General features: G+C 41.1%; 2 protein-coding genes across 9 annotated transcripts; both read right to left on the bottom strand.

The window, feature by feature from the left end:
• Positions 1–15: 15 nt before the first annotated feature.
• PLIN1 (perilipin 1) lies at positions 16–26,100 on the bottom strand. Of its 7 annotated transcripts, none has more exons than XM_020965112.2 (9): positions 26,076–26,100; positions 13,713–13,771; positions 11,054–11,258; positions 9,971–10,053; positions 8,217–8,481; positions 7,224–7,408; positions 5,883–6,071; positions 5,025–5,264; positions 16–2,926 (listed from the first exon to the last, which is right to left on the bottom strand). In XM_020965112.2, the coding sequence occupies exons 2-9, from the start codon at positions 13,755–13,757 to the stop codon at positions 2,513–2,515; spliced, it is 1,626 nt and encodes a 541-aa protein (XP_020820771.1). In that variant the 5' UTR covers positions 13,758–13,771; positions 26,076–26,100; the 3' UTR covers positions 16–2,512. The 7 variants fall into 7 exon arrangements, with proteins under 7 accessions (XP_020820771.1, XP_020820742.1, XP_020820735.1 ...); XM_020965083.2 differs by lacking the exon at positions 26,076–26,100 and adding an exon at positions 14,498–14,698; XM_020965076.2 differs by lacking the exon at positions 26,076–26,100 and adding an exon at positions 14,526–14,698.
• On the bottom strand, positions 16,594–26,160 carry PEX11A (peroxisomal biogenesis factor 11 alpha). 2 transcript variants are annotated; one of them, XM_020965139.2, is made up of 3 exons: positions 26,076–26,160; positions 23,012–23,127; positions 16,594–18,514 (listed from the first exon to the last, which is right to left on the bottom strand). In XM_020965139.2, the coding sequence occupies exons 1-3, from the start codon at positions 26,129–26,131 to the stop codon at positions 17,946–17,948; spliced, it is 741 nt and encodes a 246-aa protein (XP_020820798.1). In that variant the 5' UTR covers positions 26,132–26,160; the 3' UTR covers positions 16,594–17,945. The 2 variants fall into 2 exon arrangements, with proteins under 2 accessions (XP_020820798.1, XP_020820806.1); XM_020965147.2 differs by lacking the exon at positions 26,076–26,160 and adding an exon at positions 25,365–25,888.
• Between the last annotated feature and the right edge of the window lie 112 nt (positions 26,161–26,272).

The raw sequence follows: 26,272 nt of genomic DNA, 5'->3' as shown, positions 1-26,272 counted from the left end.
AAGCCAACAGTACAGTAGCTTATTATGTTGTGTTTATTGTACATCTATAATAGTTGAGGCACAGGAGTAGTTATAGGTAGGGAGATTTTGCTGCCCAGGACAGTCTCTGGCATCAATCCCAGGAGGATGGTAAAGGGATGGAGGGGAGAAGCCTGAAGACTTCCCACAGAGATGAAGCAGCAGAGGGTGGCTTGGAGACTGAAAAGTAGTTTTAAGTGGTTCCCTGGAACAAAGGAATGTTTCTTGGTTGCATTTCTTTCCATGAACTGTGACATAATTGTGTAGCATATGAAGAGACACATGCTCAGGACCTTTGCTGAGAACAGACCCAGGGTATGATATGGGTGTCTGTCTTCTTGGATGTTGGTTTTCCCATTCCCTGTGATGAAAAGCTAAGAATCTCTCCACCTTTCCTGACATCCTAGACTAGATCCACCTTTCCACCTTGCCTGGGCCTTTCAAACAAAGGACAAGGAGAGAGGTAAGAGGGGAGCTGAGGTTTGAAAACCTCTCCAAAGACTTTTCTCATATTCTAAAGGGTCTCAGGGAAGCCCATGTGTCCTGACAGCTCTTCCTGCCCTCCTCTTCTTTCACTCCCCATTTTCTCTTTCTTCTGTTGTCCTTTGCCCAGGCTGCCCTCTCCATATTTGGATTACTTGACACTCTTCCCTACTTGGCAATGGGAAAATGATCCTCATCTTTCTTAGGATCAGACTAAGAGTATTTCCAAATCCCCTCAGAGTCTCTGATCACTCCCTTCCTGTTCCATCCTTGGCCCTGCCTCTTGTCTCCACAGTCCAGGTGCATAGAGCTTCTCTGTCTCCATGCACTGCATAGAAGTAATTAAACAGGAATTACGCCAGACCACTAGGCACAGACTGGGCATCTCTGAGGCCTAGAGATACCAATGATAGTGAACTAAGGCCCACAAAGTGATCACACTCAAGCTCTCCCCGAGGTAACTAAGTCAGTTTGCAGGAACACTTCTGAAACTGCTTCCCCCTACCAGGGAATTCTCATGGGTTGCATGGGGGTGGAGCTTTTGTATTTAGCAAAGTATACATATACATACAGGTAAGAGGCATCAGTGAGGGTCAGTGTAAGAGGAGCCTAAAGAAGCTTAGGGAAAGGGTGCTATGGGGATTAGCCCAAATTCTAGTGATGTAGCTAAGCTAACAATAAAGAAAATGGTTTAGGATTCACTGTGGTTGTGCATAATAGAAAAACAGGGTGGAAGAGAACCCAGAGTGGTCATCTTTTTCATCACTCTGCCCTTGGATAACCCTGAAATCAAAATGCAAATGGAAAACCTGAGAAGGTAGGGGTTATTTTAATAGATAAAGAAATATGTTTATAAACAGCCAACCCACATGCAATGGAAGGAAGGGTTACTAGCTAAGGTGATACTATCAAATTATGGCACTTTTTTTTTAAAACCAATGTCCTACATTTTACATGCCCAAATGAGTATAGTCTCCCTCAAAGAAGTCCCTTGGAGAGTCCACACATTCATTCCAACACATGCTGCCATTGCTCAGAACACTTTGGGGACAGTTCTTTGGGAATTCTCTTCAGAGCTTGCAACACATCCTTTTGAATAACCTCATTGGTGACACACCTTTCCTCCTTCCATGATGGAGTTGATTTTTAGAAATAGCCATAAGTCATTTGGAGCCAAGTCTGATAGGTAATTCATGTGGGAAATATAATTTGGGGTCAAAAGTAAGAGACAGGTGGATGTTGAACCAAATGGTCTGAGTCTACATCCTATGTGACCTTGAGCTAGTAACTTAACCTTCCTGGGCCTCCATTTAAATACTCATCTGTAAGATAAGCCAGTTGAACTAGATGATTTCCAAAGTTTCATCTAGGTTCCTATTAGGGAGTATGACTATACAGAGAGAAAAGCTGGCTTCCTTGTGTGGCTGCAAATAGGCCTTAGAGGCTATTGCCAAAGAAAAGTTCTAAATGTGTTTGAGCAAGGGTTACACCATTGGAAGACTGAATCAGCTCCCAAGAGCAGTACTCTGAAGGGCACAACTCCGATTTAAATGGATGAGTCAAGTTTAAAAGCACAAATATCCTTAATCCCCCAATCTCATTCTTCATATTTAGACCTGATTCAGTCAGCCTGGGAGCTCCTGATGTGCTGAGTCTGTGGGTCTCATCTCACTCTTTGGTTTTGATGGCTCCAAGCCCAGAAGCCCTCAGCTTTTGCCCTCAGGTTAGTCTCAATGCTGATGGTATGCTTCTGGCAAGCAGGCAGGCAGAGGGGGAATCCATCTCTACTAGGATATCTAGGATTCTGCCACAGCAATGAATAAGTAGGTAGGTTGTAAGCAAAAGCAGAGGTCACTGGATTGAGTTCTCTTAGGATGCAGGCTTTGCTCTTCTTTGTGGAGGCAGTGGGGATAAGCTGGGAGTGGTGATGGTAGCAGGGCATGAGCACTAACCAGTGGGACCAACTGAGGGCACCAAGGAAGGACTGGTTCTGCAGGGACCTTGGCCTGGGTCAGTTCTTCTTGTAAAGCTGGTTGTGGTGGACCCGGTTATAGATGGGCTCCATGATGCTGGGCCGGTAGAAGCTGTCACTGACACGGCGGGTGGGTTTCTCTCGGTGGTAGGAAGAAAACATGGAGCGGCTGGTGACAGGTGTCTCAGGCTCAAAGGTGGGGCCACGATGGAGGGAGCTGCGCTGCTGGGGCACCTGGTCCAGCACTTTCTGCTGGGTAAAGAGTTTGTCTTCTAGGCCCAGGAAGGAGAGAGCATTGCAATTCCGGGTACTCCTCAAGCTTCCCCGGTGCTGTAGTTTGCCTGGGAACTCAGGGGTGGGTGAATTGGCACCTTCACTTCGATCAGTCTCAGATGGAGGGTTATCTATGTCCTGAAATTCACTCTCTGGCTCCATCAGTGACAACCTGGGGAGCTGAGGAGCCAGGGGTCAAAGTTAGAGAGCAGGGCCTTAAATTTGATAATCCTCACCTGAATCCGCCATCCTCTTTACTTTTCCCTCCATACTCCACTCTCTCAGTTATGTTAGGTTCAATATTTTTAAAATTCGCTTTACATTTATTGAGCATCTGCAAAATGCAAGGCATTGTAGAGTATATAGATAGCTCAAATGTCTATAGCACTTTAGGCTTTACAAAGCATTTTCTTCATAACTTTCATATGTACATAGGGCCCATATTATTACCATCCCTGTTTTACAGACGAGAAAACAAACTCAAAGGTTAAGTGATTTCTGGTCAGGATCAATGGCAAAGTCACAGAAGGGCTGAAAACACCAGGGAGGCCCCAGACACAGCTGCTGGCCATGGCCATGGGCTGCTTGGAAGAACTTCCTAGTGATTAAAAATGCTTGAAAATGGTCCTGGGTGGCTTCTGTGACTTTAGATGACCACTAAAGCCCCTCGAACTCTGAGGTTTTACAGGAGCCAAGATGAAGGTCTTCAGGGTAGCTAAAGTCCCTCAGAAGTCCTCCATACACTCATTAGAACATCACTGTCACCACAGATCCTTTCTCAGAAAGGATAGTTAGCTCAGTAGTATTTCCTGACAGCTTAATAATACCTGGAATTTATATTATAGTGCTTTACATCATCTCTGGGGCAACCTCTGGATGAATTGCTTTCCTCTGCAATTATATCTGTATTAAAAACGCCAGTTTTGTCTGAAAGTAGAGCAGCTAATTGTCACAATGAATGAAGGGCTAGACAAGGGATCAGGAAGACCTGAGTTCTCAGCCTGCCTCAGACACGTAGTACCTCTATGATAATATAATATAATAATATAAGCAAGCCTCTTGGCCTCCTTCAGCCTCAGTTTCCTCATCTGTAAAATAGGAATAATAATTAGCATGCACCTAACCCTGAGTGGTTATTGAGAGGATCAAATGAGACAACAGATGTTGGTGCTTTGCAAACCTTAAAGTGCTCCATAAGTGCTAGCTATTAACTACAAAGCCATGGTAGGGGAATCAGAACAAAGGGGAGGGAAGAGGGCACAGCGTGGCACCTAGAGAATTCAAGGATGGGAAGTATGACTCTACCTGGTAAGGAGGTGAGGAGATTTTAATTTTATTTTTCTTTTAAAGCATTCCAACAGAAGCTGGGAGAGGAGCTTCTTGGGGCACTAGGCCTTAGTTTGGGGGCCATAGAGTTCAGGAGGTTCCAGAATTAGAAATCTAGCCCTAGCTTTCCCACTGACTCTGTGTGTCAGGGTGTGCAGTGAAGAAATCAGAGGACCTGGCCTTGTTACTTGTTGCCTGTGACCTTAGGGAAGTCGTTTAACACCTTTGTTTCCCGATTTGTAATGTGAGAGAGTCAGGTCCCTTCCAGCTCTAAATTTATATTCCTGTGGCCTTGGACAACTCACTTAACGACTCTGGGCTTCAGTTTCCCCATCTATAAAATGACAAAAGAGCAAAGTCTCTTCTAGCTCTCACAATCTATAATGTTCCCTGATCTAAGTAAGATGCTTTCCCAGACTCCTGGGGCTAAGACTTCCAGTCTCCACAAGGGGGCCCTGACCGCCGCTCCAAATGATCCTCAGTCCTATGGGCCAGAGGGGGAAGAAGAAAAAGGAAAGAGGGAGCCTAAAGATGAAGAATTGTTAAATATAGAATCACAGAGCCAAGAAGAATTCTAAAATCATCCAGGCCAACTCCCTTATTTTACAAATGAGGAATTTGAAACTCAAGGAGGGAAAGTTGGAATAGAATCTTGATCTAAGATACTTACTGGTTTTATAACTCTATGATGCCATAATTCAATTTTCCTAAACTAGTTAATGAGAACTGAGATTTGAACAGATCCTTCTGTTTCTTTCTCCAGGCCTGATTAGAGGACTCGACCCTAGTATCCAAACTGACCTCAAGACTTGGCATTCAGCCCTCAATGCCCATGTTCACCTGGGCTTAGGCTCAGCATTCTCCCTTCCCCCCATGACTGCTCATCCTTCCAGTAGACACTGGGCTTTTGCCAGGCCTCCTGGGATGGGAGTGGCCATAGGGGACTACTCACCGGTACATAATGCACCACTGTGTCCACCACATTATCCGTAACACCTTTCAGGGCATCTGATAATGACATTGCCCTGCCTTTGGCAAAGGTCTCCTGACCGGAAGTGAGGTGAAGCAGTCTTCCAGCGGTGTTGTTCCAGATGGCAAAGGGTGCCCACTTTACAGTGGAGACAGTGGTCAAGTAGGCAGACTGCAAAGTGTGAACCACACTACCTAAGAGGCTCTGGTTACTGGACATGGTCTGTGAGCAAGAACTCAAGTTAGTAACTTCACTGTGAACCCCTGACCCCCAAACACCCTATTACTCTCCATTCCATCCAGACACTCTCTTTCACATACATCTTCCAGAACTTGTTCACCAGAGCTATAAGTAACTATTTTTGCTCCCAGGCTTATGTACCTCCATCTTGTACCCACTGGCTCCTTCTATTTCCACCTCACTCTGTGGACATCTCTCTATGGGATTAGGGAAGCATAAATCCACTTCTGGGTCAGGAGGCAAAGAGCAGTTTTCAGGTGATGATTGAGGAGGCAACGATAATGGAAAGAATATTCATTGGCTTTGGAGTCAAGGGACTGGATTCAAATCCTGACTTTGCTATTTACTACCTATGTATCTTTGAGAATGTCACTTAATCTTCTGGGTTTACCTTTCCTTATCTGTAAAATGAGGGGTTGAACCAGGTGATCTTTATGTAACCTGAGACAGTTTGGTGTGCAATGGAAACAATGTCAGATTTGAAATGCCAAACATATTCCTTCTATCCTAAATCTGATTAGCCTGGCCCTCCCGGTCCCTCTCCTCCTCCTCCTTTCCCTGCCCTAAAAGACACAACTCTCCTTGGCTCATTCTTTTCACCTCATTTAGTTTGTTCTCTTCCTTCTTCACTTCAGGTTCTTCTTCCTCCTCCTCTTCTTCTTCCTCCTCCTCCTCATCCTCATCCTCCTCTTCCTGAGCCTGGTTGTACTGCCAATTTCCACTTGATGTGGATCGGGGTCTTGACACCACCTGCAGGGCAGCTGAAACACCCCACTGGGCCATACTGCTCTGTGAGGAGGCCAAACAACACTGGGTGAGTGAGGATGTGCATTGGGGAGGAAAAAGGGGTCAGGAGGGAGGAAAAGGAAGGGGCAATAACCCCCAAAGAGTGTACAGACCTTGCCAATCCTCCTGATACCCAAAATCAGAAATACACAGAACTTCTAAGTTCCAGAGTAAATATTCCTTTGTGGAAGGGTATGGGTATTTGTTATTGTTGTTCAGTTGTTTCAGGCATGTCCACCTCTCCCATGACCCCATTTTGGGATTTTCTTGGCAAAGATACTGTAGTGATTTGCCATTTCCCTCTCCAGCTCATTTTACAGATAAGGAAACTAAGGCAAACAGGGTTAAGTGACTTGCCCAGCTAGTAAGTGTCTGAGGCCAGATTTGAACTTGAGTTTTTTGAGTCTTCCTGACTCCAGGGCCAATGCGCTATCCATTGCACCACCTAGTATGTATGTACAGGTATATAAATACAACTATATATAAATAGATTTTCAAAGACAGTTCAGATTTTTAAAAAAAGAAAATATATTTTAAGCAGTTTTGAGGCAAATCCATTTCCTTATCTGAGCTTCAGTTTCCTCATCTATGAGATAAGGATAATAGTATCTTCTATTCTTCTTCATAGGGTCTATCTTCCTCATAGAGTCACTGTAAGGAAAGCACTTTTAAAACAGTCGAGGATTATATAACGTGAGCTATTATCAAATATCATGTGAACAAGGTAGCAATGCCCACCCTTTATTCACCTTTCTTACTTCCTTCCCCTACCCTTGCTCAGATGACTGGCCATCTCCCTGAATACCACATCAAGAAATAAAATTAGATTTTCAGAGTCACCAATCCCTGGGTTCAAATCCTGACTCTACTAATTACTACCATTAGGACCCTGAGCAAAGAACTTAACTTTGCTGGGCTCATCTGTAAAAAAAATCCTCTAAGGTTCCTTCCTGTTTTAAATCCTCTGATCTTAGTATCCCAACAAGCCTTTGTGTTCAGGAGCTCCCGGTCCATTTTGGAGAATGAGCTCTCTATTTTGGGAGAGTAGAGCTAGGATTGAGGGACTGGGGGTAGAAAGCAGGAGCAATGGAAATAAAGACAGATGAGTTGTGCATACCAATTCTTGACTGGCCTGGAGACCAAATGGAAACTCACCAATGGAGCCACACCTGGAATCCACTTGGCTAATGCATGGCCCCAGCGGAGGGTCTGGACTGTCGTCTGAAAAGTGTGCTGGGAGACAGTGTTGGTTAAAGTTCCAATTCTTTGAAGGAAGCTGGGCTTTTGCTTTGGCAACTTCTGCTGGGGTTGGGGAGGATTAGGGTGCTCCAGCACTGTGGCTGAGTTAGAATTGGGGTAGAAGGAGAAAAGAAAAACCAAACAAATGGTGAGAAGTGGATCCAGGATATCTGGAAGTACTAAGAATATCCTTTTGGGAAGCAGCACAGTCTAAGAAAGGTGTTCTTAGTCCATGGACCCCAATAGGATAGAACCTGGCCAACTGTAATGGGAAAAAATGAAATCTTTATTTCACTAATCTCTAACTGAAGTTAACATTTCTAATAATTATGAATGTAGGCAACAAACTATAGTAATATTATTTTTATATTACATTACAGTGGTTGCAGATATCTCAAAATATCACCAATACTCATTGCTACTTAAAATTGCTGATTGTTATTAAATCTGCTGGAAATATTACTATAATTTTAAAAAATATTTTGATAACTATTTGATAACTGGTAGAGATCATACTATCTAACTCCCTAATTTTTGCAGATGAAGAAGCTGAGGCTCAGAGAAATTCACACAGTTACAGGGGCTCTACAATGGCAGAATAATGACGCCAGATTGCTGATCTTTCTATTGTATTCTGATTCCTCTCTGAAACCTTGCTCCCTGGCCCCAGTTTTTCAGGCACAATGGAATCCAGGCTAGTAGAACAGATAAACTTATTTGTAAAATGATGGGTAATAGTTAAGGTTCCTTCCATCTCCAAGGTCCTCCGTCCCTAACCTTTCCACATCATTTCTGATTTTCACGGAGCTGAGAGAGTCTGGCATTCTCCAGCAAAATGTTTCTGCTTAGTTTCTATCTTAGTCTCCCTGCCTCCCCCCACCCCTGCTCAGCTTTCTAGACATTGGATACCTGGATTTTCCTGGGGTGCTGGCATCAAATAGTTCACCACCTTCTCAACATTGCTTAAGGCCAAGTCTGCCCCTCCAGCTGCCAGCTGACCCACCCGGGTGCTGGAGGCATAGTTAGCTGTGTCCCGTGCCATACCCCAGGCAAGCTCACAGCCAGCCAAAGCTGTCCCCAGGACCTTATCTGAAGTGCTGGCAATGGGGACACTGAAGCTGTTTCTGGCACTTCGGATCCTAGTGGAGATGGTTTCCTTTAGTTCAGAAGCAATCTGTAAGCAGATGAAAGGGCAACACAAATCACCCTCAAAAATATTTTTTAAAATTTTATTTTAGAGCATCTTATATCATTTTCATGTACCTGCCAAATCCTAATTTGTACTGCATTTATCTGTATACCTACCATACTCCCACACTAGAGGGTAAACTACTTTAGGGGAGGGATTATGTCATATCTTTATATCTCTCCTACTACTAAGTACAGCAGGATCATTGGATTATACAGATTTAGAGCTGGTAGGGACCTTAGAAGTAATCAAATCCAACCTATTAATTTTACAGTTGGAGACACTGAGGCAGAGAAAGGTTAAGTGACTTACCCAGGGTTACTCAGCTAGTAAGTATCTGAGGTGGGTTTGAACCCAGGTCCTCTTGTTTCTGAGTTCACTGCCCTATGCACTACACCATATTGCATATGGTAATACTTAATACCTATTTGTTGAATAAAGGAGGATTTTCTTTGTAAAGGTCTCAGGCATGGAAGGCTCAGAGCATCTCTTGTCTGTTCCATATTTCAAGGACCCTAGCATTTGGATGAACTTTTAGACATGTGGTTTTAGCTGGAAAATGGATGATCCCTCTCCTGTGACAACTGTAGATATACTTCCTAGCTTCTTTTCCCTAGGACCCCAAAAGAACCAAATTTCAAGAACATGGATCTCAGCTCCTAGGGGATCTTGCCTATTTTAAGCTACAGCCTTAAGGGGCACCATCTTCCCAGTCATCTGAGCTCATAAACTTTGAATCACCTTTGACTCTGATCCTCAGCTCTCATTGACAGTCAAGGAGTTGCCAAGTACTATCATTTCTATCTCTGCAAGATCTGTACAATCCGGCTCCTCCTCTCCACTCCCACTGCAAATACCCTGGCACACACCCTTATCTCTTGTTGGGACTTTTATAATAGCCTCCTAATGGTCTTCCTGACTTTAGTCTATCTATTCTCCAATATAGCCTTCAAGCTGTCTCCCTAGTAATCTTCCTAACATACTGCCCCTGCTCTATTCAAAAACTTTCAGTGATTCCCCACTATCTATCAAATAATTTAAAACTCTTGATCCTGGCATTCAAAGCCTCACAACCCACCTTTACCCTACTTCTGTAGACTTAAGCCCTAGTATATATCCCTTTACATACTCTCTGTTCCAGCCAAACTGAACTACCGCCTTCTGTTAAATTGACCAAAACAAAGTTATAGAAGCCATGGAAAACTCACAGGAACACCCAATCTGAGAAACATAGGGTCAAAGAGATAATAGGGTTCATCCCTAGGCTTCAATGAGGTGATATTTCCGTGGATGAAAATTGAATCTTTTCACAATTCTCTTCTCCCCACTCCCTACCCCCCCCCATCCAAACATTATTTTATCTGTTCTTCAGGAAGTAGAAGAAAGTAATTCTGACACTGGGAGTAGAGTTGTCTGATTGCCTGAAAAGAAAGCAGGCAGTGAGATACAAATCATGGGGAAGACATTTCCTTACCTTTTCTGGAGGGTATTGGAGAGCAGGAATCTTTTCTTCCAAGTGGTCTAATCCACGGCAGGCCAGCTCGTTGGCAGCTGTGACTGAAGCAAAAAACAGACAGCGTTGAAGCTAACAAATCCACCTTACTTTGAGAAAACAGAGTTTATTGGGAGAGATATAAGGCTACAGAATATTGCCAAATCACATATCACATAACACCTGTCATCTTCATGAACAGACCTGAACCCTAGAGTTTAATCCCAAGTAATACCATCTCCTTGGGATCCTTTGGCCTGATTCTGATCTGGGGCCAGGAGGGACCACCCTGGGGTTATTTCACTTCTAGGTCAGCTTTGGGGATATATGATAGATCAGAAAAAGGTCTTTTGTCTATAGTGGTGGAGGCTTGAGGATTGAAGGCTAGAAGGGAACCTGGTGAACAGATATTCCCTTTAGAAAGTTTTCTCTTAAAAAAAAAAAGAAAGTTTTCTCTTTATTGGCCTATGAGGTCTCAGGGGCTGCATATTCCCCAAGAAGTGAAGGAACTTAATGCAGTGCCCTGGAAATCCTTATTCATTGGATCAGGAATGTCAATTGAAACAAAAATTTGCTTGGTACATTGAAGTATTCTAAAATTCTGGTCTTTCTACTGTTAAATCTGCTTAAAATGTTATACAAGATCATAGAGGCCTGGGTCCAGGATCAAGGTCTTTCAGTCTGACTCTCTTCTTATTGCTGACCTCTGAAAGTCTCTGAGATACATCTCTCCTTAAGAGAGTGAGAGGTGCTGGACCAGTAAAAATTCTGTTCAATGTAGAGAGAATAGTGGACTCTTCAATACTTATATAACTTCTGAATTTTCTAGGGTTGGAACTATAGACTTTGAATCTATGCCAGGCTCAACATTGCCTCATTGCTCTCGATGGGTGCATTGCTTAAGTCAGTGGTTCATTGGTAACTGGCATCTTCTCCCATCCAGTGTGTACAGATCTCTTCCTACTCCACCTTTCCAAAACATTTCCTTGGTGGAAATAAAGTATTCTCTGAAGGCTGAGTAATGAAATTCAGACAGAGAGATAGCCCAGGCTCCCTGCAACTTACACTGTGTTGACAGCCGTCGGACCACAGGCTCCATGCTCCATGCAGCCAAGTTGCTGGCTCCTTGTATACCTTTCTCATAGGCATTACATACAGAGGCCACAAGTGGATGGGCTTCTTTGGTGCTGGTGTAGGTCTTTTGGAAACACTCACAGGTTCCACTTACCACAGGCAACTGAAAGACTCTCTGGAGTACATTTTCCTGCTCCTAGAAAGGAAAGGAAGCATAAAAGATTTCCTTCTTTCCCCCCTTCTTTCTCCCTCTCAATACCTCCCCTTTTCTGTCTGCAGAACCTCATGCTCACCTTTTCCTTATATAAGATTGGACTAACCTGAAGAGTCGGTGTCAGAAGCAAGGGAAGAGAGAATGCTATCATGCCAGGGGCCTCTGGGCAACCCACTCATTACATGAAGGAAGAACATGGGTAGAGAAAGTAAGATGGTGCACATGAATGTGAAAGCCCTATTATTTACAGCCCAGGTTTTCAGCAAAAGCCAGCCTCTCTTTGTCAAATAGCCAAGCTATATTTTCCCCCCCTTTCAACTGAAATACAAGTACATCTTTTTTCAGAAAGCCTTCCATGACCAACAACACCCAACCTTCCAATCCACTAGCAAAATCTTCTGCTCTTTTTCCTGTTTTGAAAATCAGGACAACTTAAGATAAAGGTGTTGTAAAAAAAATACAAATGACTGTACCATCTAGTTGATGGTAAAACTTTGCCTCATACCTCTTGTTCCCCCATTTGCCTAACATTCAGGAAAATGAGAGCTCTGAGCTCTATGTCTACATTCATACTTTTAACAGCATAGGAGTGGGAGAGAACATATTAGCATAATCATAAACTCAGAGGTGCTGCACTCAAAAAGTAAGCTTTGTTGGCAATGGAATGACTGATTAATCTTTGTATCTAAGTGTCACTAAATACTAGAGGGCACTTGATAATGAAGACGGAGTCTTTAATTAAAATAGTCATAGGAGTAGTACTGAATTATCTTTTATGATGGTGAAATAGAGAACAGACTCAGGTTCAAATTGTAGGGACCTGAGGTTTGAAAACAGGATCCTCAATGCTAGAATGTCCTTCTCACACTAATCCAACAAGCCAGCCAGCAAAGTTTGGTTAGACTCCTAGATAATGGTGCAAATCCCCTTCCTGCCATAGACTCTACCCAAATGGAAAAGAAACCATGTTCCTTGTACTACATATCAGCGAGTTGTTTTTCTTTTTTCATTTTTACTGAATTTGATTCTGAAGTTGCTGCATCTCAACTGGGAAGAAATAAATGTTGTAAGTCTTCAGAGAAATGCTATGATTTCCATAGGCTATGCGGTCTTGGGACCATCTCTCCTGTAACATAGTCATACATGTGTGTTTCTCAGTCACAATTTTTTTCCTTTTGTTTGAAGCATGACCACAATAGTGTTAAAATGAATAGTGATAAAATTATTTTCTCAAGAAGCCTGAGGCCAGGCACCTTGGACAATGTAGGCAGATTAGAGCAGGGCAGGCATCCATACTTTGGGTTTAAGAGATTAACACGAACTTTCTGATCGAAAAGGGAGAAGAAATATATCTGTCAAGCAGGAATGTTAGATGACTTATTGCCAAGTACTTCATGTGTTTATGAGGAAAGTACCTTGGGCATTTATAGAATAGAGTGAACTAAAAAAAAAAATAGCTCCCTCTCCCTGGGGTATATCAGAAACTAGAAAATTATATGTATATAAGCAAGAAAACACTATCTAGGATACCTTAAATTGAAATTTTAGACACATCTGTGGTAAAGCCAAAATGTAAAGTGGTGCTAAAAGGGTAACAGAACCTCCTATTCTGAATGACTTAGATGTTTACCTGACTGAAGCTGAGGCCTAGCTGGCCCAGGTGTTTTCAGGTCCTTTCCAGCTTCATCAGTCTATGGTTCTTTGTGGCATTTATAAGAACAATGGTGTTTTAGGGTTAACTTTAGGATAAGGAAGAACACTGTTTCAGGGACATAATTTTGAATTTCCACAAATGACATGAAGTGAGTCTGAATCATAGAGAGCTTGCTGGTCACTGGCAATACACCCTTGTTAAGTGTTGAAGCACTTCTTGTAACAGAAGTTCAGAGATACTTTAAAGATACTTAAATCTGGTGACATTAAATCACTTAACACTAGCTATATTATGGTGTAGTAGAAAGGGATTTGGAATTAGAAGATCTGGGCTCAAAATCTGTTAACTTACTCCCTGTTTGAGCTTGAGCAAGTTATTTCTACTTTTCTAGGTCTCAATTTCCTCATCTGTAAGGAATGTAAAATGAAGATGATGTTCTCTAAGGTCCTTTCTAGTTCTAAAATCCCATAGTACTATTTTTGAAACTTTTTAAAAACTATGATAACTAATATAATTGTAGAATGATTTTTTAAAAAGCATATTTCTAGCTAGTATTTCTCTACCACCTTCCTTAACTACCTTGCAGATATCAATTCAAATCTTACATTATCATACATGCATATATACATATTTTTGAGACACCAAGATAATTTCCTCATAGTCAGGAATAGTAATATAACCTGGATATATTCTGTTATTGAATCCCTAAACCTATACTCCCTGCCTACTCTTGTTCCCCTCCCTTAGGTCCCCATTAATTGCCTCAAACATGCACAACTTACTGGGTGGTTTCCATCCATCGCGGTTGGGCTTCTGTTGACTGCCATCTCAACACTTCAGTCTGCAAAGTAGAAGATCCTATGACTATCAGTGTCCAGTCCTATGCTCTCAAGGTTAGCCCCTCCCCCAATACTTGAGGTTCTGTGGATAGGCCACCACAGTAGGTGGTTGGTAGTTCTGGTTCCTGGCATAGGAAACACGGCACAGAATCACTGCAAAGAGGTTACCTTTAACCTCCTGTAGACCTCAACGGCAAGGCTTCTACTAGTCAATAATGGTTGTAGCTGGTAAGGACAGCATAAAGCAAAAAGGCCCAGGTAGCTAAAAGTTGGAGCATCAGGGAGGGAACAAGACACATTAGCAAAAGTGTAGAGGTTCTTATGTTAGTAAAACTAGGAGGAAAGTAAGCAAATAGGATAAAAATATCCTATTTTTAGTATCTTTTAACATAAATAGATACTGGATTCTTCTTGATACAGACCAGCACATCTTAAAGTCCCTTTTTTTCCATGCTCAGATTAAAAAGAAAGTACTCAGTCTATAAACCAACTGAGTCTTCCTTCTGAAGGAAGGCAGAATGGAGGGGTATTTGCCTGGCTCCACTGTACCTGACATAAGCTGAAAATCCCTTTCTGTCAGAATCCCAGTTGCTTCACAGTCAGCGCCCTTTTCCAGTTACTACTCGAGGGCTATCATGACACTCAACAACCTTCCAGAAGCACTTACTACTAACTCTGTTCCTCCTAAGCAATGGGAGCAGCACAAATGAGATGCCCTTCCAGCATACCTCCCTACTTACTGCCTCTCCAACTCACTCTAATTGACCGTTACCCCGTGCTGGGCCAGCTATCCAGCAGAACTTGCAGAGTGGGCTTCTCAGGCAGTATTATCTCCAGTAGCTCTGGGGAGCCAAGTCTTGGAAAGTCCTAATCACTTCCCCAGCCAAAGGAGACAGGGGACAAAAGAGGTGTGTCAGCTGGCTGCCATGGTAATTTGACCAATGGTCCCCCTGGACAAATCCTAACTTTTACACGGATGATTGGATAGCTGAAGGGGTGGTTCCTAGAATTGAAGGGGATCCAGGTTTAGAGAAGTTGCTGTTCCAGGCTTTGAACGTGGAGGGCAACAAATATTCTGAAGCACATCCCATACTTTTTGAAGCCTGGGTCTCTAGATAATGTTGTCAATGTCTCTTAAGACTTATTTCCTAATCTAGCTCCCTTTCCACAAAAGGTGCTCTCAATTTGCCAGTTTCCAGGTGACCAAGTCAATTCTTGTGATTTCTTTTAGTTACTCATGAGAGGGAGCCTTGAGGCTGGATATTCTGACAGATGAATTCCCTTGGATAATCTCATAATGAGTTTGTCTTAAACACCTCTGCTTGTGAATATGGAACTAAACTACTGAGTAGAGAAGAGACTTTGAACAGGTTATTTAGCACCAAACTCATATGTGTCCTTTGGACAAATGACTTTCAATTTATGACTCTGCTCTGCTCTGTTACGTATTTTGCTGGGCGTAATCCACCAGGTAATTCTTAAGTCATAAGTTATAAGACGCTCCCAAAGTATAGTTCAGGAGTGGCAACTTTTTCCCCCAGCCTTGGAGAGCTAAATTTTGACTGGTTTGTTCTGCCAAGAATAGAAGCCAGACAAATAAGAATATACACCTACCCATCTCTCTTTATACAAGAGGGCAGAGCAAATATAATAGTACTGAGGAGCTAATACTGGGCTGACCCTAGGAAGACAAAGAGGAAGGCTATATTAAGTTCACAAGAAGGTACTTAAGTACTTGGCTTTGGTCTTACACCCTGATTGAGAAGTTGGGGAAGGATAAATACTTATTTTCCTGGCTATTAATAGAAACCTAATTATCTCACTTCTGCCATGACCTGTGATAGGTCATTGGTGGTGGCAAATAGGTAAGAAGACAAAGAAAGCCAAGCAGGTGACACTCCACCTAAAGCTTTAAGTACAAAGAATTCCAGTTATCTGCCTAACCAGAACTTTTTAAGTCCTTAGTTTATAAAAGTGTGAGAGGCATAAAGGATAAGCCCTCTGATCAGGGCAGCTTCAGGGCAAATTTTTAAGGTTCTGCAACCAGTCAGGGACAGAGGTCAGTTAAGTGTTTGGTGTAATGGCTTGGGGCCAGAGGGAGTATAGGGCTTGATTTGTAAATATTGCTCTGCTGAGGGAGCTGTGTTTTTGCCCTTTGGAGCTTAGAGCCCATAATGTAAGTGAGAGGTAAGGATTGGTAAAAGGTCCTGGAAAGGCTGCTGAGGTTGTGAAAGAGCCTCACTTTTTTCCCCTACATAGGAGGCTGAAGGGCATCAGCAGCTATTATTCTGAGATAGCCCCTAAGCTGGTCTACAAATCTATTTTATATTTTTTTGGTTCTAAGAGCCTTCTGATAAGAGCAGCTTTCTCGTTTTAGGATCTAGGACACTATTAGTTCTGAAACTAATTCTGAGGACACCATGTTTTTCACAAGTTTACCTAAACAAACCAATGCTATCAATCTTAGGAGGCAAACTTCAGAGTTGTTTGGTTTTTTTTAGTGAGGCAATCAGGGTTAAGTGACTTGCCTAGGGTCACACAGTTAGTGTCAGGTGTTTGAGGCTGGATTTGAACTCAGGCCCTCCTTGACTTCAGAGCGGGTGCTCTATCCACTGTGTCACCTAGGTGCCCCTGCTGTCTTAATTGAGGCTGATTTCCAAGATCAGGTTCTCCCTATGGATAGTGATCTTATCTAGCTCTGATGTTCTCTCTACAGAATTACTTTCCTGTGTAAGTGAAAGAGCCTGACATTAATGAAGGGGAGTTACCTGCCTTACTTTCACCTTCCTATACTATCTTCCAAACACATACAAAAACACAAGAATTCAAATCGGTCCAACAATTTATTGGTCACAATTTACATTACAATTGAGCATCATGATATAAAAATAGGGTTATTGAGATAATTTGTCTTAGCCTGACATTTTCCATTTTACTTAAAAAACCCCCAAACCCAATATTTTTCAGATCTGGTGCCTTGCCTGAGAAATGGAATTAAGCCATGGACTTGAATGTGCTCTTCAAGAGCAGGAGTCAAATCTCTTGGAATTTGAATTCATATGGCCTATTAAACATTTTTTGTTTTGGAGAACCACTCAAAGGAGCAAACCAGACCACTCACCAACCTCTTAATTGATGATGTGCCATATCTGATTCACTTCCATCCTGTAACTCCTACAAGAGCAGAATTAGCATATATGTATCAATGACTCAAGGCCTTCAGGCCTTCTTTAGAAGGTACTGCTGTACAGTGAGCAATGGCATCACAACTTGCTTCTCACTATAACTCAATATTCCAAATCTGATCATAATAAATTATGCTTTTTAATGATTGTCTTTCCCCTCCATTTTACTCCTTACACCTTTCCTTCTTCTTCCTGCTCTCTGCTCCCTCTCTTTCCCCCAGGAACAATCTACACACCCCACCCTATAAGCTTAAAAACCTGATTATCACAGAAAATTGTGAGTGGCTCACCCATACCCAGTTTCTAGATAAACAGAATTTCATTTTGTGAAAGCAATTATTTGCAGACCAACTACCAAATGATGGAACCTAGCATTAAATTAGGCAGCGGAGACATGGCTATTGTGAGCGCATGTTTTGAAGGATACTTATAACTAATAAATGTGGCTTACTCTTTTTGTGGGGTAAAACGAAGCAGAATATCCTAAAAACTTCATCAATAGAGTGGCTTTCCCTATATCATCATTAGTTCTTACACATCAGATGTTAGAGATCTTATTATATGGACCTAATTTATACCACAGATGGGGAGGGTAGAGGGTTTAAGAATTGTAAACTCATTTCTGTCCTCTCTCAGTAGTGAGAGATGGGGGAAATGGGAAAGGAATAGGCATTTATATGGCATCTACTATGTGCCAGGCACTGTGATAAGCGCTTTTTACAAATATTATCTCGTTGGATCCTCACAACAACCCTTCAAGGTAGGTTCAGAGACTGCCTCTGAACTTATTTTCTTTTAGTGCTGTGGGGAAAGGGACAGAGGAATACATATATAGTCTGTGTACCCACATAAGCATAGGGAATTGAACACTTTTGTGAAAAACCAGTTTAAACACAATGAATGTGACATTTTCTCAGTCATAGGCAAAATGCCCATCCCACTGAGAGGGTCACCTTTTCAAACAGGTATTAGTACCCAACACGACAGAACTTCAAGTCCTTAGTTTCATCTGTGGATAAGCCACTGTTATCATGCCTATTATGGAGGATAGGAGGCCTCCAAGTCCAATGACCCCAGAATTAGACTTATAAATATCAAGTTGGTCCAAAGGATTCAGGATATCACACAGGTTCTTCACTGTGTCCAATAGCAAGGGGGGATGCTTCCTCAGAGATCGAAACAAGAGAAGGAGAAAGGACTGGAGCCACTCTGTTTCTTCATCAGCTACACAAGGTCCGAGGTGGTTCTGGGGCATTGATTTCTCTCTTTTTGCCTTTTCCTGTGCAACGTGCTCCATTTGTAGGGAGATCTCATACACATCTCTGATGATGTTCAGCAGGAGTGAATAGTAGTAATGACGTGCAGCCAACTTTCGCCATTTCTCCTTGTTGATGTCAGAAATGAGTCCTACACTCCTCACCCAAAGGATAGTGTCACAGACAAAGTAAATCACACGGTTCAGGTTGGCTATTGTTAGGCAGAATCGGGGAACAAGTTCAGACACATGAACGCTCTGTTTAGTTGCCTGGACAGCGTGTACCACGTTACCTAGTCTGAACCCTGTAAGAAAAACCCATGAGTTTTAGCATAGCTTCTCACTGACACTGAAAACAGAATCACTGAGGACAGATTATTGTTGTGGTAATAAACTGACTTTTCATCAATTTATTGGCCTTTTCGATTCTGTACCCTAATTGAGGGAAATACTTTTGTAGAGTATAATATGAGTAGTTGGAATTATTATGAAAGACATTGAAGTGTTTTGTTGTATGCCTGTCTCCTACCACTACAATGGATATCTCATTCTAATTCAAGGCCATTAACAAATAAAGACTGCAATGTCTGAATTATACAGAAACATTTCTCTGGAATGAAGGAGTTGTTGAATTATCACTATCATAACCTTCAGTTACTACATTCTTTTTTACCCCCCAATCAACAAGCATTTATTAAATGCCTTTGTGCCAGCCATTGGGAACACAAAGGCAATGAAACAGCTCCAGTCTTCAAGGTGCTTATAACATACAAGAGAGATAACATATATATGCATTAAATGCTTTATACAAAATAAATACAAGATAACTTTGAGGAAGGAATCAGCAGCTGGGATGGGAGGGATCAGAAAAGACCTCATAAAGAAGGTGATTCTCCCCACCCCCAATTTATTATTTTTAATATTTTTTTTTGGAAATTTTTGAGTTCTGAAATTTCTCTCTCCCTCTCACCCCTCCCCCACTCTTTGAGAGGGCAAGAAATAGCAATTATACATATGAAATAATAAAAAACATATTTCCATATTAGCCACATTTCAAAAAAAAAAAGAAAATAAAGAATTATGCTTTATTCTGCATTCAGATTCCATCAGTTCCTTCTCTGGAGACAGACAGCAATTTTTCTCATAGTTTTCTTCAGAAATGTCTTGGATCATTGTACTGCTGAGAATAGCTAAGTCATTCACAGTTGATCATCATACAATATTGCTGTTACTGTTACAATGTTCTCCTAGTTCTGCTCACTTTACTTTTTATCAGGTCATATAAGTCTTCCCAGTTTTTTTGAAACCATCCTGTACATCATTTCTTAAAGCACAATAGTATTCCATCACAATCACATACCACAACTTGTTCAAACATTTCCCACTTGATGAACATCTCCTCAATTTCCAATTCTTTGCCACTACAAAAAAGAGCTGCTATCAATATTTCTGTACAAATAGGTCATTTTCCTTTTCCTTTGATCCCTTTAGCATACAGATCTAGTAGTGGTATTGCTGGGTCAAAGGGTATATACACAGTTTTATAGCTCTTTGAGAATAGTTACAAATTGCTCTCAAAAATGGTTGGATCAGTTCACAACTCCACCAACAGTGCAGCAGTGTCCCAATTTTTCCACATTCCCTCCAACATTTGTCATTTTCTTTTTCTGTCACGTTAGCCAATCTGATAGATGTGAGGTACTATCTCAGAATTGCCTTAATTTGCATTTTTCTTATCAATAGTGATTTTTCATATGACTATAGTCTTTGTTTTGTTTTTTAGGCAATTGGGGTTAAGTGACTTGCCCAGGGTCACACAGCTAATAAGCATCAAGTGTTTGGTCTGAGGCTGGATTTGAACTCAAGTACTCCTGACTTCAGGGCCAGCGCTCTGTCCTCTGTGCCACCTAGCTGCCCCTATAGTTTTTATTTCTTCTGAAAACTTCCTGCTCATATCCTTTGACCATTTATCAGCTGGGGAATGACTCAAATTCTTATAAATTTGACACAGTTCTCTACATATTTGAGAAATGAGGCTTTTAACTGAGAAACTTGCTGTAAAATTTTTTCTCCCAGTTTCCTTCCTTTTTAAAAATTAATTAATTTATTTATTTTTAGTTTTCAACATCTCTTTTCCTTCTAATCCTGGCTGCAATTACCACATTCTTCAGGGGATTTGTTGTTTTACAATTTAATTACTCTAAGACTTGCTTCCCATGTCTCCTTCCTTTAATATATCTTTTATATCTCTGACAGATTAATCTTCCTTTTTTTCTCTACTATTTCTTTATTTATAGCATTTTTTTAAAAAATGATTTCAAAAAACAAAAAAATTCTGATTTCCAAATTCTCTTTCCTCCTGCTCCCTCATTGTAAAGCAAGCAATCTACCAATTATAGTAAATGAAAGAATTTCCATATTTGCCATGATGCCAAAAAACACACCAAAAAACATAAAATGAAGTGAAAAAAAGTATGTTTCAATCTGTACTCAGAGTTCATCAGATTTCTCTCTGGAAATTGATAGCATTTTTCATCATAAGTCCTTTGGAATTGTCTTAGATCATTGCAGTGATCAGAATCGCTAAGTCTTTCACATTTGATCACCACTACAATGTTGGTGTTACGGTGTACAATGTTCTGGTTTTGCCTTAATTCATATCTTCCCAGGTTTTTCTAAAACCATTCTATTTTTCATTTCTTTAGGTACAATAATATTCCATCACAATCATATGCTATAATTCATTCAGCCATTCCCCAACTGATGGGCATCCCCTCAATTTCCAATTCTTTGCCACCACAAAAAGAGATGCTATAAATATTTCTGTACATGTGGGTTTTTTTCCCCATTTGTCTGATCTCTTTGGGATACAGACCTAGTAGTGGTATTCCTGAGTCAAAGGGTATGCAGAGTTTTATAGCTCTTTGGGTGTAGTTCCAAACTGTTCTGCAAATGATTGGATCAGTTCACAACTCCACCATCAGCTCATTAGTGTCCCTATCTCTCTAAGTCCTCTCCAGCATTTACCATTTTCCTTTTCTGCCATGTTAGTCAATCTGAGATGGTACCTCAAAGTTGTTTTAATTTGCATTTCTCTAATCAATAGTGCTTTAGAGCATTTTTGTCATGTAACTATTGATAGCTTTCATTTCTTCTTCTGAAAACTGCCTGTTCATATTCTTTGGCCATTTATCAATTGGGGAATGGCTCTTACTTTTTACAAATGTGGCTCAGTTCCCTACATATTTGAGAAATGAGGCCTTTATCAGAGATATCTGCTGTAAAAAAAAACTCCCCCTCACCAATTTCTTGCTTTCCTTTTGACTACCTTTTGTTTGTTCAAAAACTTGTAAATTTCATTTAACCAAAACTACCCATTTTATTTCCTGTGATCCTCTCACCTTCTTGTTGGTTATACATTCTTCCCTTATCCACAGATCTGACAGATAAAATTTTCTATGTTCCCCTAATTTCCTTATAATATCACCCTTTATGTCTAAATCATGTATTCACTTTTACCTTATTTTGGCATACAGCGTAAGATGTTGGTCTGTACCTTGTTTCTGCCTAACTGTTCTCCAGTCTTCCCAGAAATTTTTGTCAAATGGTGAGTTTCTGCCTCAAAAGTGTGGATCTTTGGGTTTATCAAACACTAGATTACTATGGCCATTTAACACTGTGTATTGTGTACCTAATCTATTCCAGTGATTTACCATTCTATTTCTTAGCCAGTACCAAATTGTTTTGATGATTACTATTTTGTAATATGGTTTGAGATCTGGTAATGCTTAGGCTGCCTTCATTCACATTTTTTCCATTAATTCCTTTAATACTCTTGACCTTTTGTTCTTCAGACCAATCTTTCTAAAATAATATTTCTGTGTTATTCCCTTGTTCAGAATTGCCTCTCAAAGCTGAGAGGAATAAACAGAGAAAACACTTGTAGAGGAATCAGCAATCCTGGATTCTAGTCCCACCTGTCACTAAGAATAGGCCTACACAACGTGTGGCCCACTTATGGCTCATGGGCCGCATTCCAAAGGATTTTAGGCAGCTTGAAAAAAATGTAGAGAAAAATATCTCCTATATTTTTCATGGACCACCTGAAATCCTTTGACATGCGTGCAGGCCACTCAGGCTGTAGGTTGTACAAGCCTAAACTAGAATATCATTACTTGTGATGACAATGACTTAAACAGGTGTAAAATGCTGACAACTTGTATATTTTATATATATATTTTTTAATATATATATTTTTTATTTTTATATTTCCTAGCCAGCTAGGAAAAAAGCCTAAAAAGATTTACTCATCTCTCCATCACTTACTCCAAGTGAAGAGTAGGAGGAAGAAGAAAACAGGGAGTCAGAAATATGTAGTGGGAAGGCATTAGAAGGGTAAAAATTAAAGTATGACAGCTCTACTTTTTCAAAGAGCCTGAATATAGGTCCTAGAAGCTAGAAGAATGTGAAAAAGTTGCCTTTCTTGACTTGTCCAAACATTTCAATGATTTTAGGGTAAAAATGAGCTAATGGTCCTACTGGTTCTGATTACGTGGGAAGAAATGGCATAGCACCAAAAAACTCAGCATCATGCCTGTGCGATGGCCCTTTGTTACTAAATCATTTACTTTCTTTGTCTCTTTCAGTTGCCCCATCTGCAAAATGAGGTCAGCAACACTGGATAATAGCAACAAGTACTATCAAATACAAATTATAATTAGAAAGTGATATGAACACTACATGTTCCAAGGCTAAGGATTCTCAACTAGGAGGCTGTGTTGCTCAAGGGACAGTGTACTTACATTTACGGCCAGTGCTCACACTAGATTCCAGTTTCTTGAGCTTCATTACCACCTTCTCTCTATCAGCCTTAGGCTCTAATAAATACCTAAGCAACATGCATGTGTACTGAATGGCTCTGGAATGGAAAAAAAGTGAGGAGAATGATTTATAAGTTAAACAAAACAATTCATCAGAAGGGAAAGAGAAAGGTACATTGCTAAAGGCAAAGTACTCAGGATGATTTCTATGAAGCAGAACTTATAAGAGGAATATTCTGCACCAGCTGCACAAGGCCAAAGGGTAGCACAAGTAATGAAAATGCAACACAAAGATGATGGCAAAGGACTTTGAAACAATCCAGCAAAAAGCAACCATTTTATTGACATGAGTGGTAGGAATAAAAGTGGATGGGGATTAAGGACAGAAATAGCTCAAAAAGCCATCTCGTGTTTGAATCAAGTATACAAAAGGGACCAGATACAAAATAAAGGCCCATAAGAGACTATGTACAACATGACTAGTATAACAGACTACAGAGGACTGGCCTTAGAGTCAGGAAGACCTGGGTTAAAGACCTGAGGACATCCTAGCTCTGTAATCACTGACAAATCAAGCAACTATCTTGCTGATTTGTACTGGGAAGTTGCCACACCAATGAGTTCCTGCACTGATGAAATGACAGGCCCAGGAAAAACAATATGTATTATTACATACAGAAGAAAAGATATTTTCTTATACGTGGCTTTCAAATGGGGTTAAATCTAATAAATAAAAAGATATAAAATATAAATGGAAATCAACTTGAATGAATACTCCATTTTAATATTCAGCTCAACAGAATGTTTCTTCCATGTTATAAATCTACAGCCCCAAACATTGTTTCATAACATAGACACAATGAATTAGAAACCCTGAGTCACAGATATTCACAAGCCCCAGCACATTTAGCAGTCCATATGATTAGCTAACTACTTCATAGCAAAGTGCTTCTTTTTCCATACTGCATTTCTGTAATCACATTTTAATATCTATATATTAAACATTCTGACCAAAATTTAACATGATATTCAGAACGTTGTATCAATGATTTGGGAGCCAAAGGTTTATCGATAAATTTGGGGGTTTTTTCCTTTTCATTTTAAAAAAGAAAAGTGCTTTCTAGCCATCTGGAAGTACACAAAAAAAAGCTATACCCTTTGACTTGGTAACCCCACTGAAATATAATCCAAGGAAATAATTAAGCAGAAAAAAAGATTTAGCTGTGCAAATATATTTACAACTGTGTTATTTATAATAGCAAAAAACCTAAATCACCTAATCGTCTTGGGATTAGTTAGGATTAAACAAACTATATTAATGCAATAAAAGCATGATGTCACTGTAATATATGAAAGTTGATTAAGAATAATAATAGAATTAAGTCCTGTATACATACTGACAAATTATGTTGAACATTTTTCAGCATGTAAGGCTAAAGAGGTTATGAGTATTATAGACTTTTATCGTATAGTTAAGTAAACTCATATATATGAGCTCCTTGGCTATAGATCCTCAGATTAGGTCCAAAAATAAGATATTTTCCCTGAAGGAAAGTTTAAAGACTAGAGGGAGACCCTCTCATTTTAAAGAAAGTCTGCTCCTGGGGCAGTTAGGTGGCATAGTGAATACAGCTCTGGCCTTGGAGTCAGGAGAACCTGAGTTCAAATCTAGCCTCAGATAGATACTTAACACCAGTGAGTGACCCTGGGCAAGTCACTTAACCCCAATTGCCTAAAAAAAAAAAGGTTTACGCCTATTGTTAGTGAGGAGATTGGATAAAGTTCTGCAAAATAATAGAGCAGAGATCTGGGATCTAGCAGAGTGCATGTATAATGAACAACTGTACATCCATCCTGTGTATGCTTATGCTGATATTTTATTGAAGTGTACTGAAATATAGCATTTCTGTTGTACTGGGAAGCTCATCATAGAAGTCCAAGAGTATTAGCAAAACTGGAAAAATAGCCAAATGAAATTGTAAATTTAACTACCTGAATTTGAATTTGGGCAGGATGATTCCTAATCAAGTTTTTATGAGGCACAGTAAAATACTTTCTAATTATTTGTGCTTAACATTTTATAGGTACAGAACTGTCAAATCCTGTGGTGCAGTGAAAAAAATGTACTGTATCTCAAATAAGAAGGCCTGAATTCAAATTCCTGCTCTGTGTGACCTTGGGTAAATCATTTATGGCTCCATGGGTCCGTTTCCTCATCTTTAAAATAGAAGTTAGGCTAAATAATCTCTAAGTCACAACTCTAAATCTATGATTCCCTTTAACTAAAAGCTGGGAACAGGGAGTACTATCAGGGGCATCTCATTTCTAAGCATACCATAAAAAGGGATTCATCACAGAATTCTTTCTTAGGACATCTGACATCAATGACTCTTGGTTTGTTTCCCTTCTCAGAAGAGCAAACCCTAAAGTCCTCGTCTTAAGAAAACTCCTCCAGGACAGACTGTCCAGTGTTTCCTTTCACTGGGAAAAACTATGAAGAAACAAAGTCCTCGGTTTTGGTTTCACGATGTTAATGGCATCAGGAATTTTGCAAGAATACACTGATTTCTAAGCTGAAAGGCATTTATACAACAGGTCCTTTGTGTGAAGAGAGGCTGAGATGGGGCCCTGGGGCAGGAGTTTTCACTCAAATTGGAAGGGTTTGTGGTTTCCTCCGGCTTTATCTACGTTTTCCCCCCAAGTCATACATTTTTAAGCATTTAGTCCGTCTAACCCTTTCCTTCCTTCTGATGAAACTAACTGGGTCCTAGCGGACCCGAAGTTGGGCAAAAGGAGAAGTCAAGGCCCGAGGGAGTGTGTCCTTTCGCTGGCTCGCCACTTTTCACGTACATAAAGAAATGTGACCCCAGGGCAGTTGAGGGTCAGCAGGGCCAGGGATCACGCGGAGGCCTCGGGTATCTGCTTCGGCCGCTCCCCGGCTCCCGGGGGAGGGAGTCGGGGCCTTTGGCCGGACTGGGATGGGGTCCAGTTAGGTCTGCAGGCGCGCACTGTGCAGCGGCATGTGAGGCCGGAAACCCAGACTCACCTGAAGAGCCGGTCCCTGCCCTGAGTCTGGTTGGTGAAGCGAGCGAAAGCGTCCATCTCGCCGGCCCGCCCCCCCACCTCCCCACCGACCTCGGTCAGGACAGGCCCGAGTAGGGACCGCACCGGAACAGAGGGCGCCGCAGTCCCCCGGGGCCCGGGTGACCAGACGCTCTTCGGCCCCGCCGGACCGAGCTCCCT

Source organism: Phascolarctos cinereus, unplaced genomic scaffold (genome assembly GCF_003287225.1).
Source record: "Phascolarctos cinereus isolate Bilbo 61053 unplaced genomic scaffold, phaCin_HiC Scaffold_3;HRSCAF=262, whole genome shotgun sequence".
Taxonomy (NCBI): Eukaryota; Metazoa; Chordata; class Mammalia; order Diprotodontia; family Phascolarctidae; genus Phascolarctos; species Phascolarctos cinereus.
Note: the sequence above shows the minus strand (reverse complement) of the source record. Positions and strands in the feature narration are given on the sequence as shown.

What these genes read in the sequence shown, in the direction of transcription:
- PLIN1 (XM_020965065.2), bottom strand. An exon ending in AAGAGAACAAACTAAATGAG is followed by an intron (nt 5,265 to 5,882) that starts GTGAAAAGAATG and finishes TCTTGCTCACAG; the next exon opens with ACCATGTCCAGTAACCAGAG. An exon ending in CAGTGGTGCATTATGTACCG is followed by an intron (nt 2,927 to 5,024) that starts GTGAGTAGTCCC and finishes CTGGCTCCTCAG; the next exon opens with CTCCCCAGGTTGTCACTGAT.
- PEX11A (XM_020965139.2), bottom strand. Translation starts at nt 26,131, where the DNA reads ATGGACGCTTTCGCTCGCTTCACCAACCAGACTCAGGGCAGGGACCGG. An exon ending in GGCAGGGACCGGCTCTTCAG is followed by an intron (nt 23,128 to 26,075) that starts GTGAGTCTGGGT and finishes TTTCCATTCCAG; the next exon opens with AGCCATTCAGTACACATGCA. An exon ending in TGTGAGCACTGGCCGTAAAT is followed by an intron (nt 18,515 to 23,011) that starts GTAAGTACACTG and finishes TTTTTCTTACAG; the next exon opens with GGTTCAGACTAGGTAACGTG.